The sequence below is a fragment of the Poecilia latipinna genome, unplaced genomic scaffold (genome assembly GCF_001443285.1).
Source record: "Poecilia latipinna isolate Pla-1442-1.1 unplaced genomic scaffold, P_latipinna-1.0 Scaffold1887, whole genome shotgun sequence".
NCBI classification, from domain to species: Eukaryota; Metazoa; Chordata; class Actinopteri; order Cyprinodontiformes; family Poeciliidae; genus Poecilia; species Poecilia latipinna.
Genome location: NW_015114503.1, coordinates 71,458 through 88,889, shown reverse-complemented (window position 1 = coordinate 88,889; position 17,432 = coordinate 71,458). Strand labels below are relative to the sequence as shown.

At 40.3% G+C, this 17,432-nt stretch overlaps 2 protein-coding genes across 5 annotated transcripts in view; both read right to left on the bottom strand.

Annotated features, from left to right (window-relative positions):
• Positions 1-800, bottom strand: part of LOC106934958 (copine-8) — a 37,398-nt gene extending 36,598 nt beyond the window's left edge. The window contains exon 1 of the mRNA XM_015015144.1: positions 267-800. Within this exon, the coding sequence (XP_014870630.1) occupies positions 267-364 (98 nt within the window). The 5' untranslated portion in view covers positions 365-800. The remainder of the gene's footprint in view (positions 1-266) is intronic.
• Positions 801-7,568: 6,768 nt separating this feature from the next.
• The window catches only part of LOC106934962 (kinesin-like protein KIF21A), a 30,718-nt gene continuing 20,854 nt past the window's right edge, over positions 7,569-17,432 (bottom strand). For 2 of the 4 annotated variants that reach the window (XM_015015152.1, XM_015015154.1), the window contains 19 exons: positions 17,196-17,341; positions 16,981-17,125; positions 16,048-16,242; positions 15,847-15,948; positions 15,228-15,393; positions 14,948-14,968; positions 13,973-14,036; positions 13,040-13,094; positions 12,723-12,937; positions 12,387-12,560; positions 11,974-12,006; positions 11,307-11,443; positions 11,146-11,230; positions 10,964-11,053; positions 10,717-10,875; positions 10,476-10,593; positions 9,724-9,894; positions 9,447-9,643; positions 7,569-9,374 (listed from right to left, as the gene is read on the bottom strand). In XM_015015152.1, the coding sequence (XP_014870638.1) occupies positions 9,317-9,374; positions 9,447-9,643; positions 9,724-9,894; positions 10,476-10,593; positions 10,717-10,875; positions 10,964-11,053; positions 11,146-11,230; positions 11,307-11,443; positions 11,974-12,006; positions 12,387-12,560; positions 12,723-12,937; positions 13,040-13,094; positions 13,973-14,036; positions 14,948-14,968; positions 15,228-15,393; positions 15,847-15,948; positions 16,048-16,242; positions 16,981-17,125; positions 17,196-17,341 (2,331 nt within the window). In that variant the 3' untranslated portion in view covers positions 7,569-9,316. The remainder of the gene's footprint in view (positions 9,375-9,446; positions 9,644-9,723; positions 9,895-10,475; positions 10,594-10,716; positions 10,876-10,963; positions 11,054-11,145; positions 11,231-11,306; positions 11,444-11,973; positions 12,007-12,386; positions 12,561-12,722; positions 12,938-13,039; positions 13,095-13,972; positions 14,037-14,947; positions 14,969-15,227; positions 15,394-15,846; positions 15,949-16,047; positions 16,243-16,980; positions 17,126-17,195; positions 17,342-17,432) is intronic. The other 2 variants (XM_015015153.1, XM_015015155.1) reach the window with 1 other exon arrangement.

Sequence of the window (17,432 nt, the reverse complement as noted above, 5' to 3'; positions counted from 1 at the left end):
TGTACTTAAGTACAGTAACGAAGTACTTGTACTTCGTTACTTCCCACCACTGCAAACTACTGTGTCACTTCTTGAAGGTTTCAGTCACACCTTTATGGTTCATAAGATCATTCACACCTTGGTTGAAACGTTTGGGTTCAATACAAACTTGCCAGAGTTGTAAGCAAATAAAGTCCACAGCAGCGTTCCCTCCCTCCCTCCCTCCCTCCCCCGTAAGCATGTCAGACAAAAAGCAGGTAAAAAAAAATTAAGAGCCATTCGCCTACCTGCAGGACACCGTGATTTCAACTTTGGTGGCAGGAATAGACGGGTTCAGCGGGTCGAAGTCGCCTATCGACGCCATGTTTAGGAAAGTGTTGTTCATGGTTTCAGTTTTTGCGAGCTTTCCCTTCTTTTCCGTTCCTTCAGTCCAGCCCCCTTTTTTTTTTTTTTTTTTCTTTACGAGCGACGGAGGAGGATAAATAGCGAACTGTGCGCGCGCCTCCTCGGCGAGAAGTGGAGCAAAGGTGCCACAGAGGAGGAGAGGAATGAGGAGCTGAGAAATGTGATGTCACTTCACTCTTTCTCTCCCCTCCTCTGTGTGCTTATCCCCCTGTTTCCAGCTTTCTTTTCGTGCTCTTCAACCCCCTCCCATCTTTTCCTGGCTCCGTCTCTCGATTCCGATTCACTGCTGTTCAACTGACTTATATTGAGCTAATTGAAATTCAGCTGCCCTTCTGTTTTTTATTGGCGTCGAAGTGGCGACAACGGTACAATCAGCAATAAATCAAAGGGAATTCGTTCTTCATGCAAACTCCTTCCTGTGAGCACGTGCCTGTGTGTGTCACACTTTTCAATGGTCTCATTCACACCAGTTCAATTCATTTTGATTCAGTTCCAGTGAAGGCTGCTGGCTAGAAGCCCCAGTTACCACATTCTCCAGGGCCGACTCAACATTTTTTATGAAACCCAGGGCAACGGTGCACTGCTGCCCCCCCACCACCACCACTCCCCACCCTCAACGTTATTTCATCTTATGCTGGACCCCTCGACTTGCCATAAATTTTTACTTAAAAAATAAACAAAAATCTATCTTCTAGCTAAGTAAAAAGTTTGGATGACAGTAACATTCCTCTAATCCCTGACTTTCCAAGTTAAAATTCCAACTCCAGACAGCGCTCTTATAACTTGTCTCGAAATTTAAAAATCTGAGTGTAAAGAGAACACTGTATAAAACCTTGGTAAAATAAAGGAATTATTTTCTACATGATGCATGTAGAAAATACATGCATCAGGTTGAATGGAGGCTTTTTATTAGCTTGGAAACTGCTGATCTTGAACGGTTCAGTGAGCGACTCGTTTGAAGAGACGCTTCTTTTTATTTTGACACCAAAATGAACGTTGAGAAATGTTGGAGTGGCACATTACGAGGACACTGTTTTCATGAGGGACCTCAGGTACTTTGAGCCATTTCTGGGAATGTCCATGATGTCAAGAGCAATAAAGCCCAGGGTTTGTCTTTTGATGCGTGTTTGCATACAAGTAAACAGAGAAAAAGGAAGGCATGTGGAACATGAACGGATTAACTGAAAGGAAAAGAGAGCGTACTTAATTTAACGTCATCAGGGAGTAAGAAAAACAGAATTTTCCTTTTTCTGGGGTTTTTATTGGACCGCCAAAAAAAAAAAAAATCCTTAAAATAATTTGGGAAAAAGTACAAAGCAACCGTGTGCTTCATCAATTTGCGAGGGTGTGGGTTATGTTTAGATAATAAAGTCACTGGACGGTAAAATAAAACATCCCCTGCATTACTCAGTGTGTTTACTGCGTTTCTAAATATAGCCGTCTCACACGCTCTCTGACACGCCCTGGGTTTGATGAGTAGCATGGTGGTGGTGAAAACCATTACAGCACCTGTGGGCAAACGTCATGCCCCCGCCTTCTGTTCTTGTGGGGGTGGATGAGTTCACTCCTGGCTACACACAGAAGAGGCCAGGAAATTAGCATGGACTCATTGGCTTACTGTATATAAGCATCACTGTCATGAGTCTAAGTCCCAAAGAGAGGGAAAATCACACAGAAAGGATGAAATCATCCAGCCAGTCAAGACAAGATGGGGTTGTATGGGTAACACAGACCTCCCTATGCGTAGGGGCAATATTCACCTGGAATTCCCAAGAAGACATGAAGGTACTTGAACTCAAGTTCTTGAGGGAAAAACTTTCTCTAAACACGGTAAAGTCCACTTTTTTCATATCAACAACCATTGCAGACAACGAGACCTTCATCCTGGTGCCGTCACACTTGGCAACAAACCACTTCATTGCAAGCTGAAGGCCGTTGCCAGAAAGACATCAACACCTGACGATTGCCAAACCAGAGCGACCTTTCCACAAACATAACTTGAGATTCACCAAAAGAAGGAGTGGGAACACGAGGAAGTCCTTAGGAATTCCATCCTGCACTAAAAACAAGCTTGACTTTGTGTAGATGTAGGTCTTTCTATGGGGTGTACAAGGACCGGCTTGTCCTTACAAACACTGAGGGACACGATCAAACAGCCCCTCTTGATCCATAAAACACATTTGAACCGGCCAACCAAACTCACATAATCTCAAGAATTCTGCATTATTAAAGATCTGGTCCACTATTCTAGCATGAAAGCAAAGTGGCTCCTCCTGGATCCGGGGTTCTATAACCGATTGGAGTATCTACTCCAACATGTTAGGTTGAGCTATGGGAACACACTCTGCAATCCCCTTTCTTAAACAATAGGGCAATCACTCCATTTGGCAATCCCCAGGTGTTACCGCTACTAAAATCAGGCCACAACCTTTGGAAGCCAAATTAAACCAAATGGAGGTTTAATTTGAATCGAGTGGCCAGACTTTCCTGGATTCACCTTTAACAGTCACTAAAGTTTACCAGTTAACAACTCTGCTTGTCATAAAATGAATTTGGCCTAAGATTGAAATATACCAAGTACATTTATGGCTCACCTTGTGCTCAATCACAGTGTTTCCATTGGAAACTAATATGCACAGAAGTCCAATTGTGAAAAGAAAAATCGCTCCAGAACAACACCAAAATTTCTTAGTTTTTACCTCAGTTTACACACAAGCACATGCATAAAGTAAATAACATTTACTTAGTGAGAATTTCACTTGTGTTAAAAGTTATTTGATTGTACTCACCACTGTTTGTCTCTGAGTTCAGATACTCCACCAAGGACAGGTGTCTAAGAGGAGCCGGCCAAGCACTTCCTGTTTTTATGAGGGTCATGATGTCATTGATTTCGTCACTGGGCAAAACCAAATGGAGGTTTAATTTCTTTGTATGGGATTATTTGTTGTTGTTAAAGTAACCTTTTGAGCTACAATGAATGGAGTGCTGCATTTCAAAAACAATTTCTCATGTGAGTTTGTAAATTAGATTAATAGTCGTACTCCTGTTTCTTTCTCTTTTTTTTCGATTGCTTTATTTGGTTTTACCTTCTTTCTGACGGTACAAACAACTGATGAAGCTCAGGTGTTTCACACTAATGAGACTTTGGAAGAGCTTAAGCTGGAAAAATGGAAGAGATTTTTTTTTTTTTTAATTATTTTGCTTTCCTTGTAAACAAAATTATTGGAGAATGCAAATCAGAATAAAACCGACCAGAAAGAAACTCCGAAACATTACCTGCATTGTTTTGGAAGTAGCAAAACATTGCAGGAACCTTAATATAAATTTCCTAATTATTCTGAGTAGTTCATTCTGCTAAAACAAACTTTATCCCTCAATTTTGTGATTTAAAAAAAAAAAATCACACTCTGCAGCTCACCCATGCCTAATTGTTGCCTGGGTAAAGACGATGTAGCATGGTGCACTCGCTCGTCTACTCAGTTCAGCTGCAAAACCCTCTTGATTTAACAGACACTGACACCTACATATTTATTACTGATGTGCAATTATACAAAGAGATCCACTGCAGACAGTTCCATTCCTAGAGCCTCATCCTGTCAGCTGGAGCACACGCTTGACCTGCTCACTGTCAGCCGTTTCTCTCTCTTGCTCTCTCAATAATATCCCCCCACCTGATCATCAGTATTCACATCCCACCTCTTTCTTCCAGCTCAGTTTTTTTTTCAAATGAACGTAAAACGGTGAATTAGGCACAGATGCCGGGTCTGGGAAGATGAAATGCAGTCCTCCAATTTCACGCTGAAATCCTTTTGCAGACATGTCACTGATGCTGCTCTCTCACATCTGTGTTGTTGGCTCCTCTGGGAGTGGGACAGGGCTTGGACTTTGGGAGAGCAGCGCCACGGCTCATCGGTTCAAGCGCTGGTATTTTTAGCAGGAGGATTCGCTCGGAGAACGTCCTCAACCACCTGCCTCCGTTACCTTCCCGTTATATTCTATTTCAGTGGCAAAACGGTCGCCATGGCTCCAATCCGTCTAGTAACGAGGGATACTGGAAGCAAGCGTTGAATCTGAAACGAAGTGAACTCGGAGAACTCGTGTCAAGTGCCACAAAAAGTCTTAAAAGTGTGGCTTGCATGTGTTTTTCCATCCTGGAATGAAAAATTCGTAGACTGACCTTTCGTCTGCCATTACTAGATACTTAAATCGCACCAAACCCATTTCTGCATGGGTTTGGTTCAGCATGATGCTGCCACCACCATGGGATAGTGTGTTCAGGGCGACGTGCAATATTACTTTTATGTCACACGTAGCATTTCACCCGAAGTTCAAAATGTACAATTTTGGTTACATATGACATTTTAACTCCAATTTTTTTTTACATTAAATCCTTTTAATATTTATATTAAACTGTTGATAAATGTGACAAAATGTGAGAAAAGAGGTAGCATGAATAATTTCTAGCAAAATCTTCAACACACGAGTGTCTAAAAACATCAAAGCACAAGATAAAGTCAAATCTCCTCCTCCACTGTTTCACACAGGAAATAATCAAAATTGATCGTATTCTATATAAATGCCTGCAGCTGTACAAATAACATTGATTGAACGGTGAAACAAGAGCATCTGGTCAGACCCAAGCATCACCAATCAATGTGTCCACTGAACAGATTACAGGGGGATATATTATCGAGAAGGACTGTACACTGCGCTACTATTAAACTGGAAGGGAAACTTTCGGCCCACGCAGGCTGTCTGAGAAGGAGTTATTGATTTCTTGGAAAAAACTGATAATAAAGGCTATGTTCCAGCAGTTAGGCCATTATTTAGTTCCTCCACATACTAGAAAAAAGCTGTCAAGGCACAAAACCTGGTATTTTTCTAATAAAACTCTTTTACAAATTACATTTTTTCTTCTTCTTCTTCTTCTGTTGTTAGTCAGAAGATACAAGTAAAGTGATTCATGACAAACAGTTTTGACAAGACCGGACGAAATTTACAGCAGAACACTAAGTTCAATGAACGAATTGAAATAAGAAAATTAAAGAGTATTGTAAAAAATAAATAAAATAAAGTCCATTGTTTTCCCCCCCATTATTTTCTGCATTTTCTTTTTTTCCTTTCTTTTTCTTTTTTCTTTTTTACTTACACTCAACTTTCTATGAGCATGTTGTAACTTTTTCAGAATATTCAAATTTTGTGAGACATTGAATTTTGGGTTTTCATTACTCTGTCTCATAATTCGGCAGAATTATGAGACATAATCTACGTATGTTTGATAAATTAAGAATCTGAGTTTCAGTTTCCAACATAAACCAAAATATTAAACTTTTTTTTCCACAGTATTCTAATTTCTTTGAGCTATGCTCATATCTATTACACATAAAGCAAAATCTACACAAAGGAGTCTTGATCGCCTTATGTTGTTCTCTCCACTAGTTGCTTGGCAACATCATGTTGGGGGTCCATATGACTGTATAGGTTTTATTCATGTGAAATCCACGTGCTGCTCAATAAAAACATGTGATTCTATTCTGGCTCGTCTGTTTATAGAATAGCGCGAAAGTTCCTCTGGGAAGGTTTAGCGACAAACTGATGGTGAAACTTGTAAGGAAACCCAGTTTGAAATATTTGGTTCAGTTCAACAATTGATAGTTGTTGCTTTAAAAGAAGCCCAAAGTTGACTAAAATCAATCATGTTTAACTCCAGCTGTTGTGTTAAATCTCAGCAGTCAAACATGGTAGTGAGAGTGTGATGCTCTGGGGATTATTATGCTGATTCAGGACCTGGAGAGATTTTAGGAGCATAAATGGTTACACAGGATTTTTAAAAATTATTTTTACAGCTTTTTATTTGTAAAACACACACACACACATACACACACACACACACACACACACACAAATTCGCAATATGCTTGAGTCCTTAAAAGGCCTGTATAAAGTTAAAAAAAAATTAAGCTTCACATCAACTAATAGAGTTATTACCTCATCAAAACATGCCTTGAGTGCTGCCTTCATTTTTTTTGAATGCTGAAGAAATTGTTTAATCTCCTATGGCAACCATTCAGCTGTACAAAACGCCTCGGTGGACCTAGCCCCGCCTACAGAGGCACAGCTCCTCCTCACTACATGACTGGAAAACATGTAATACTGCCCTTTTAAAGTTTTTATAAACAATATGCATTTCTTTACATATTTGTTGAAATTGTCACTATGTCATCACAATATAACGTGTGAGAAAACCAAGCTCCTCTGCCTTCTCCATATGATCCTATCTGCAGAAATACACCACGCTCTATCTGAAATAACCAATCACAGCAAGGAAGAGGGTCTTAGAGCTGTCCATCAAGCTCATCTGGGTGCTACTCAGTGTGCTAATGGTGGGAAAACAACTTACCTTTACCGGAAACTTGGTTAGCAAAACAGCAGTCCCCGTCACTGGTGTTCATGCTAGCTAGCTGTTCCCTAGCAGAGAGCAAGGAGGATGACGTGTGATTGACAGCGCTCCTGTGTAAATATCAATGTTATTTTAATTGAAATGCCACTCTTGCTTACGTTTTGAATGATAGACAAGCTGCGAATTCCAGCTGACTACCATTTTTATGGCAGTGCCTCTAAAACAGAGCATCAATGTTCATTTAGTTTATGAGCTGCTTGGTGAGGACGTACATCATGAACGCAAATCTGCTTCTTGCTCTGATGGGTTGAAAATCTCGCACCATTTAAATATCACGGCTGTTTTGATTTGTTATTTCCTGTCAAAAGCAGGATGCATTATTTATTTATTTTACCTGAAAGCACTTATTAGGAGTAATGCTGTAAAGCAAAACAGTTTGAGTAGCTCTGGGTCAATGTGATTCTTCCAAGCAGCTGAACATTAAATATTGATCGTTCCATCACTCAGCACATTAGCTTTCGCCTTCAGGTGGAGTTTCTGACCCCTTTTTACCTTTCTCTTTTTTTCCCCTCCCGTTGTAATCTCAAATAATATTTCTACTTCACTTCTAACTTTAAGAGGGATTGAATAAACGTTCATTTTCCTTGTAAATCTTACAAATTCAAGTATTTCTTTGTGGGAAGACAATAAATGAAGCGAAAGTCCGCCTTCTTCCTCAGTCCATTATTAAAGGAACATTGACCAACACTGCCACCGCGTGGCCATCTCACACACTGCTACACTGTTACAAAGCACTTTTTATCACAATTTATTTACACACTGTATCTGATATGCCCATTACAAGAAGCTGCGCACAGCAGAATCTGCGGAAGAAACAACAAATATATTTACACAATAAACTTAACTTTCAGCTCAACTTAGAAAATCAGAGGGAGTCTTCACATCTTAAGTTGCCTAGTTGATTAGTAAGGATTTAAGATCATCTAAAGAAAATTGCTGTCATTGGTACAGAAAACCATGATCCTCAATGCAATCTGTGCTAGACAGCGCTGCCTCCAAAGAAGAGCGCAACGTTAGCGATACATCAAATTTCGACGGCACGTTATTAAAAAAACGTTTACCTGATCTTTTCCCAACGAAGGAAAGTCCTCAAAAATCACATCACAAGAATAAATAAATCAACGTACAGTTCAGGATTTATGACAGGCACTGAATAAACAACTGATCAAAGAGAAATCCATCCCATCGATTCTGTGCAAATCATCGTCTATGACACACAGGGCAATAGATTGAACACATGTACTAGTCACTAGTGATGCAGAAAAAATGGATAATAATCTTGGATTCAAGAAAATAAATAAATAAACAGTAGCATTTCAGAGGTCTTCCAAACATTTGATTCCGTTTGCGGTGACTGATTTTGGGATTTGAGCAGGTCAGATTTTTCAGCCGACAAAAGCCAAACCCCTACCAGGCAGAAACGAGTTCAGTCTTGTCTCTTTCTTTTTCTTCCTGGACCCACATAGATATGTTTGACTTTTCAGCTCACATGTTTCCATGTGAGCTGAAAAGTACAAGGTGCTTGATTCCATAAACGTACAGTATTTGCTTTCACATCGTTCAGATCACAAACGGCCTGTCGTTGACGTTCAGATGTTAAATAACGTGAAACAGAACATGATTCCAGGTTGATAGATTTCTCAAGATTGAAAAAAAAAAAAGAAAATAAGCTGCAGCCTTAATGAAAACAACACAGCCACAGTTAACAAGTCAATATTGTTTGCAAAACGAATTCAAAAAGGTATTCAAAATCTTAGGCTACAAGGCTAATTACCATGTCAAATTAAGCTAATTATCCCAGAGGGACGTGTTTTGTAATTTGAGCCTTTTATGCTTTCCTGAAAGCCTGAACTGTAAATATATCTTGAAGTAGTGCTATTCTTTTATCCTCTGATAAACAAAAGAAAAGAAGAAAAACAAATAGGAAAAACATGCATATTGATAGACCTTAAAGCATGTTTTTCTTTTAGAGACTTTCAGTGTTTAACTCCGGTGCATTTGGCAGTAACAGCTTCGAAGCAAATCTTCAGTAGTTTGGTCCTTTAACTGGGAACAAAAACATCACAGACACACACACACACAAACACACACAAAATGACCTGTTCAGCATTGTCGGGAAGACATATAATACATCAAGTCAACACACAGGATACGATCACAGCAAGCCATTTCTTTAACGCAGCTTCTTTTCTCTCAGCAGCTTTAAAAAGACTCCCTGATCAACCAAACAAACCGTCTTGTGGCCCCTGGAACTTCAGCAAAGACTTCCAAGGCTTCCTCGAGTTCATAGTGAGTTGTTCTGACCTAAAATATTAGCAACTGTTTAAACCTGGAAAAGTTTACTTCATCTAAGTTGGTCTTCCTGACTCAGATCCCTGTGGGACACCAGCCATGGCTCAATGTCTCAAACTCAAAGAATAAAGCTAATGTTTACAAGTAGACAGTCCAATGTGTGTGGGAAGAGGCTGGGTGTCAGTGGAGTCCATCTTCCACGGAGCTCTTTGCTTCCCAGATTTTCACGGTGCGGTCACTATAAAACAAAAATAAAATAGTGAAACAATAGGAGATGATGAAAACATATACCACTTGTATGAGGACTTACTCTGAAGCTGTGAACAATTGGGTGCTGTTGGTTGCCAAGCCGTTGATGGGACTGTCATGTCCTTGGACTTCACCGAGGGGTGCCAGTGAGTCGGCGTGCCAAAGGCGAAGCAGCCCGCCTCTGCACCCGCTGAGGAGCACCGGGGAGCCTGGTACGATGCCCAGAGCGCTGACCCAGTCAGTCTGGGTGCTGACCGACTGTAAGGTGACAACACAACCAGCTGTCAAGCCCAGATCACATCGACCCCACCGATATCCAAACCGCGACATCGTCTCACCTGGACAAGCGTTTTGCTGGCCATGTCCCACTTCTTTATGTAATAATCTCTGGAGCTGCTATATAAGGCGTCTCTGTGAATGGCTAGAGACTCCACGCTGTCCTGGTGAGCGGGGTCAAACGTATAGCTGGAGCCGACGCTGCCCTGAGCACCTTCGGTCACCTCGAACATCTGGAAAAGCGGAGAGGGTTAGTGATGACCAATCTGATAACGAGGGGTGTAACGGAGTGATTCAGAAACTGTGGGTGCACCCCCTGGAGGGGCACTCGGTACCATGATACTGTGGTATGAAAGGGAACATTTTTTCCCTTTAAAAGTTTTTTTTTTTTTTTTTTGCTTGTTTTGTTTTTACATACAGTGAAGTTTATTTGATTGAGTCAAAAATAAATATAAGTTAACCAATTAATTTCTCTTACAAACATATCTATTTTTAATTATTAAGTTCTATGTACCAAATGGACTTCATGCTTCTTAAAATATAAACTATTTTGCTCAAAAAACTAGATCTCTTTTTGACAAAAAAAGGGTAGGGAATACATTTTTCAATTTTCCTTTCTGTTTTGCGTCACTTCAATAAAACTTAACCCGTATTTGTCTGAGATTAGTACCAATGTTTGAAGAAAGTACTGATTTAGTTAGATTTTTACTGTTTTTAGTTAATCTCACTGGGAAGCAAGCAGCTTTAAACGTAAAAAAAAATGTAAGTACAGGAAATATTCTACTTTAATATTAATATTAACAATAATAATTACTTTGATATGATGGTCTTTGGAGCCGGTGAGAATGACGTCCTGTCCATGGCCCAGCTTTTCAATGCTTAGACACATAACGGGTCCCAAATGGCCCGTCAACTTTCCGGTAGACACGAACCTTGAGAGAGGATAGTTTAATTAGTGCTTTGAACAAACCTTTTGATGGCAACATAATGAACTTGAGCTGTTGCAAATAGTTTGCATGACTGCAACTCTTAAAGCTCGACGTGTGGCAGCGTACTTGCGAAGGTCCCACATGCGGACGGCGTTCCCAGCAGCAGCGTACAGAAACGAGCCAGAATTGTTGAGGGCGATCTGGTTTATCTGACTCTCTCCGGGTGGGATGGATAAACTCCGAGCAGACGAACATGTGTCCCCCGACCCCACCTGACCTGATGATCTGATATTAAAAAAAACAAACAAAAAAAATAACTTGTCTAATAACTAGATCACTTACGATTTCATCTTGCATGAGCTCGTGTACTTACGTGAGCGTACGGATACACTTGGCGGAGTCTCGAATATCCCAGACCTTGACGTAAGTGGTGGAAACGGTGAAGACGAGACTGGAGGTGTACCTGTGATAAAAACAAATAATTATTCAGGAGAGAATGCAATTTTGCAATGATTATCGTCAAAGTAGGTCATTTCTAAACAAAAATCACAATACCTGACTGAGACAACACTACTGGGATGATCTGCGAGGGACATAATCTCCTGGCCCGTCACCAGGTTCCAGACCTTGCAAGTCCGATCTGAGACAAAGATTTGCGTGCAATCTTAGGAGAAACACATCGACAGAATCCGATGTCGCGTTTTTCGGTCTTTTACCTTTAGAGCCAGTAAAAAGTAGGTCATCCGTTGCGTCCACGCAGAGAACAGGTTTGGTGTGGCCTTCAGCTACGTGGATGCACTGAATTCTGGCACCGGTTCTGTTCTTTGGAGCTGCCACCGGATTTATCACACCTCTGAAAACAAGCATTACAGAATAATGAAATACAGCTGTTTGTCATTTTGACTGACATTTTACTAACCAACTGCTTGAAAATGCCAAACTATGCAGAGATAAAGAGTCGTAAAGGTCCTTCTTATAATAAAACATTTGTTTCTTTTGCTTGGTTATTCAGAAGTGCATATGGTTTAATTACATTTGAGACTTTAGTGATCAGCTTTATTTAATCCTTCCAATTGATTACATTTTTTAAAATCATCTTTGTTTAAAAAAATATATAATTCACAAAAATATTCCAGCCTATATTCTCCTGACTTACTTGAAATTTTATTAGAAAATAACTAAAAGCAAAATCAGATTTCAGCAACAAAATCAACTTTAGACCTTTTTTTTTTTTGCATTCTTTAATCTGTCCGTTTAGCGACCATGACAAATGTGTAATTCTTTTGCTGTCACATTAAAGTCTTTACTTTCTACTTTGTTGAAAACAAAAGGGCCAACCAGAAAATCTAACATAAATGATTAAAACCGATTACAGTACATTACCTGTGTCCTTCAAATACAGGCGATTCATCCAGCCTGAGAAAACAGGACAAAGTCAAATGTAACCTAGCATTCTTGCTACCTGTATTAGCTTAATAACACTTAGGAACAGAGCTGTAATGTAAATAATTTTCTATAATTTGTGTGTAAAGAAGGTTGTATTTAAACAATTTTAACATTTAAAGGTGATGTAAAACTGGAACATAACTTTTGAGCGTTAGCATGCTAATTTACGCAAAGGCTTAGGAAGCTTCATATTCCACTTGTGTTTAATTAAACATAGATAAAATGTGAGCATCTTCTAGTACTGAAAATAGTTTGTATGTATATTGACGAGCAGCAGGCTGCATAAACGTGAAGCACGGCTACAGAAAAAAACTCTTTTACAGTTAAGTTTGAGTAATATAGGTTTTTACATTGATTTGTACTCGCTGCCTTTAGTTTTAGTTTCCGTGGCGCCCGCTGATGGTATCTGTGTGGGGGTTGCCATGGGAGACACGATGGGGCCTTTTTCTTGCACCTTCCTTCGGTTCAGAGGCGAACGCTCCAGCTGCCTCCTCTCCACCCCCGTAGGTGATCTAGATCCAGAACTAAAGACAAGACAACTCATCCGGTCAGTATTAAAAAATAAATAAATTTGGATACTCTTTTTCCCAAACTTCCTGCGTTCCCAGACTCCGTACAAGGAACTCTCTTTCTGTTTCTCTTTGAGATTCCTGCCCTCCTCTGAAAAATATTGCCTCTGAACTTACATGCCAGCTGGCCTGACAGACAGCGCAGATGGAGATACGGCTCGCTCGCAGTCCGGGGCATGACCAGCTGCCTGACCCCACATGTCCGCCGGCCCTTCCAGGCGCTCGGCGAGGGGCAGCAGAGGGGCCGGGAAGTCTCCGGTGGGGGACTCGCAGGACAAATCCCCACTGCTGGCATACAGCAGCTCCATCTGGGTGGTGGTCCGCCGTCGAGCCTGTGGAGCCACGATGGGTTGAAATATAAATAATCCAATTCACCAAGAGCCGCTGGCCAATGCTGCAAAATGCCGGTTTAAAACATGTGCATGGTCATCTACCTTGCTTCTCGGCTTTGATTCGCCACATAACTTCATTAAATCTGACGACAGCGTGCTGAAACGCAAAAAGTGGTGTCAGAGAAGTTGACATATAAAGAAATGATACAAGCCACTGTTTTTTTTCCCCCTCTTTAATTCAGTATTAGATTATAACATTTAGGATTATATTGACTGGAAGATTCCGGTTTTCACTTTCCTGTATCTTGCTAAAACCCTTCCAACCTTCAAATCCAAACTGCTTACATATTTTATTGGGATTTTATTTCACCGACCAACACTAAGAAGCATGTTTACTGTAAACACTTAATTACAAGATCCTATAAAAAACAGAATTTCTGGATTTATTTCTGTAATTTTGATAATTTTATGCTGAATTGCTTTACAGATTTCCACAGACTTGTCATAGTAGTGCTTTGTGTCACATTTCAGGCCCAGCTTAAGAAACTATGACTCAGTTAGATCTGAATTTAAAGTTGTCTAGAGACCAGACAGGTAGTGAAATGGCCCATTTGTGATTTTAATGAGCACTTATTGAGCCCAATTCCAAAATACACCGGGATAAAACGGTAAAATCACAGCTGCAATGTGGCCAATCTAAGATAAACTGTCAATTGAACATATAGCAAAGTGAAAACCGCTGTACTTTATTATGAATCACTGGACTTTTGTCTTTTAGAAAATGGAAGATAGGTATAATTTGTTGTTTCAAACTAATTGGGCTGACTTGTATTTTTTAAACGACTTGTATCTGTTGAGTCTGATGTCAAGCTGCAAATTCATAAATTCAGAAATGAAGAAGAAAAAAAGAGGAAATGCAAGATGAAGTTTATAGAATAAAAAAACAGTACACAATTTTCAACAATTTTTAGATATGGTTTTTACTGCAACCCTGAGGGACACCGTAGTTTATGTTTTGTTTGTTTGTTTATTTACCTGCCATCTGTAGCAGGACTTGGAGTGGACTCGTCGCTACTGCTACAATCCCCGTTTTCTGCAGCTGGAGGCACAAGACACACACACATACACACATGTAAGGCATTAATGTGTGTGTGTTTTTATTTCATCCAAAGGCAACACATATGTAAAAACACTGCAACTCAACAGTGACGCCATCTTCAGCAGCTCGGGACAAAGTCATAGGTCACAAAGATGAAGAGATGAAGAGAGGTCATTGGATGTGGGATGAAGGGAAAAAGCGTATGAGACAAAATATTCAAACACAAAAAAAAAAAAAAAAAAAAAAAAACACACACAAACACACACAGCTGTGGACACAGGATGTGCAGTCGGTTTAGGTTTTTACTGCGGTTAAGTTTTAGTCCTGAGATTGGACTAGACCAGGAAGTGGCTGGTGAACCATGCAGGTTACAGCGGAGTTACTCGACGCGGGTTAGTCTAATACAGATGCACACTTCAAGATTTCTTACAATTTTACATCTTATATACTGTAACGCAAAATAGGAAAAGGAAACTTTTAAATAAGTTCAACACTGACTTAAACATTGGTCAGAAATAACTAAAATAGAATTAAATATCTAAAGCTAAAGGATATTTTTTTAACTATAGTGCTCCTAAGAGGTCCTTTTCAAATAAATGTTAAAAATGCAGCTTAAAAAGTGTTTTTCTACAGAAAAGGGGGGAAACAATGCAATTTTTCTAAAAAATAAATAAATAAATGGTCGAAATGGAGAATTTTCTTCTGAGAGAACATAATCAAAATGCAGGTTTGATTTATGAAATATTGACTCCATTTATTCCTCTCCACGACAAGACAAGTTTATTATGAGGCTTCTTCCTTATTTTTAGTCATTATTATTATTATTTTTTTTATGGAAATCATGTAGTGTGCACATTCAGCACCTTGCTCTCTCAAACACACTCACATTTCTATTCGTATCTCTCACTCACCTGGTAGCAGGAACCCTAACTCTGAGATCACACCAACACAACAGAAACAAAAAAACAAAAAACAAAAACAAACAGAAATTAAATCGAATTCAAAGCGGACAAATCGGCTGCGCTTTAATTTGTACTCATGGTTGTTTTTTTATTTGTTTTTTTTTCTACTTTTTGAACTGGAGCGTGCAAAGTAAAGCGCAGGCGCTCGGTTAAAATCAAAAGATGATTGTGGAAAGGTTGATCAACATGCTGCCGGGTCGGCTACTGGGCACTCGCTGGCGTTTCCAACCTTGCAGGGCGCTGCCCAGCAGGGCGTCCAGCTCTGGGTTGATCTCGGCCTTCTCCTTCAGCATGTGGAAGAGCAGCTGGTTCTGGGTGGCGCTGTTGATCTCCGTCTGCTTCAGCTGCCCCTCCATCACCTTCAGCTGGGAGTCCTTCTGAGCCGCCTGCAGGCCCTGGAAAAAACCCGACGACGTAGAGAGCATTTTTGAGCGTTTCTGTTTCCTGGATCTGAGGCATTCTCTCACCAGACCAATTAGGTTTTATCAAATCTAATCTGATGGATTTAATTCAAACAAATTGATCCGATTAAAGACTCGCTCGGCATTTTATCTAATTGGGAACCATGGCAACGAGGAAACAAAATCCAAACACATAAGTAAGAGTGAATATTCTCAATAGAGGTCAGAATTAAATCAAGCGCCACTGGCTGTTTGGTAAATTCGAACAGGTCTGCCTCCATTCTCATGAATATAGTTGGGAAATTTCTGTGTTGAGACAGTTTTTTCCACACAAAAAAAAAAAAAAATATGGAAAGCATCCTGCATCTATTGAATAATTCAGAAAGCTGGCCAAACTTTTTTGACAGCCAGTGGAAACAGAACAGTGACAGGAGGAAAAGCAGGCACCTTGCTTATGGCCATGGACACAAAGTTGTCCAGAAGGAAGCGGGCTTCTGATAAGCTGCAGGAGCTGATGACAGCGATCACATCCACAGTGTCTCCTTCCTCCTGCAATAAAAACACAGTCAAGAAGTGGCTTTGGTGGAAGCTCAACAATGGATCTTGAATATTTAACTGCTAAGCTAATAGTTTGCTAGTATAAGATACCTTGGCTTCCTCCATCTGCATGATGTTGGCCTGGCAGTCGGCGATGCTGTCGTTGATGTAGTCGATGTTGGCGGCCAGAGACTCCAGCTCCTCGTTCAGGGAAGCCAGGGAACGGTCGGCGTCAGCGCCATCCGCCGCCAGCTTCTCTCTCTTCCTGGACACGCGCTCCCGCCGCCTGGTCAGCTCCTCTCGTTGCTGGAGAAACAGTGAGAAGTGAGAACAGTTGTGAAGTAGAAGGAAAATAGTGAATGCCTCACAGTATGTATCTATCTATATATATCTATATCTATCTATATATATATATATAAATAAAAGTCTGAAAAGTGTGGCATGCTTTTTTTCTGCCCATTTTACTCTAGCATCTATGGAAGCCCATTCCTGCCATTAAAGAAGAAAATAAAAGTCAAACAGGAAGTCATAATTTCAAGTTCAAAGTCATAGTTATAAGATTCAAAGTTATAACTTTGACTTTGTAGGTCATTATAATGAGATTTAGTCATAATTTCAACTTCCAGTCATAATTATAAGTCAGTGAATTTCAACTTTCAAAGCTATACTTTCTAGGTCATAGTTATGAGATTCAAAGTCACAATTTTGACTGTCTAAATCACAATTATATGAAAATGAAGCAAGAGTCCTAAGAGAAATAGACTTTCTATGTCATAATTCTGACTTTTAAAAATTCATATTCTTTTATTCACATAATTTATTATTTCAAAACTCTAAATTATGACTTCCTGTTGGGCTTTTATATTTTCTTTCATGGCAGAAATGGGTATCCATAGATCATAAACTGATTATATGCCACTTTGTTGGTGAGTAACAGAATCCCAATGAAACACATAAACAAGAGTTATTTTAGCAAGTCTACTGTAATATCATAGTTTTATTTCCCCTTTTTCTACTTTCTTGGACTCATTTCCCCACCGTTACCTTGAGAAGGCGGTTCATGTCCGTCTCCATGTTGGAGATGGTCATCCTCTGCATGATGATGTCACTGACACGTCTCTCCAGAGACTGCCATTTGGTCCTGGCTGTGCGGTTCAGGTGAACGCCTCCCCTCCGTAGTGGGGAGCTCCTGAAAGAAGAGGCGACTCAGTCAGATCCCCCGAACTCTGTGATTGGTGGAGCGGCTCAGGTGGGCGCACCTCGCTCCGTTGGAAGGGCTCGCTCCGGACGTCTGCGGCCGTCCCGGTGTCGCCCGGGGCCAGGCTTCCTGAGCGAACTCGGGCGAGCTCAGCTTCCTGTTTGCCTTCCCCGACACGGGTCTCACCTGTCGCCTCAGAGCAGTCACCTGCAAACAGAAAGGAGGGAAAAACAAAAACAAAAAAAAGAGGAAATGTTCAAACCTGGTTGTGTTTTTAAATTGGCTTTCTTAATGAGCG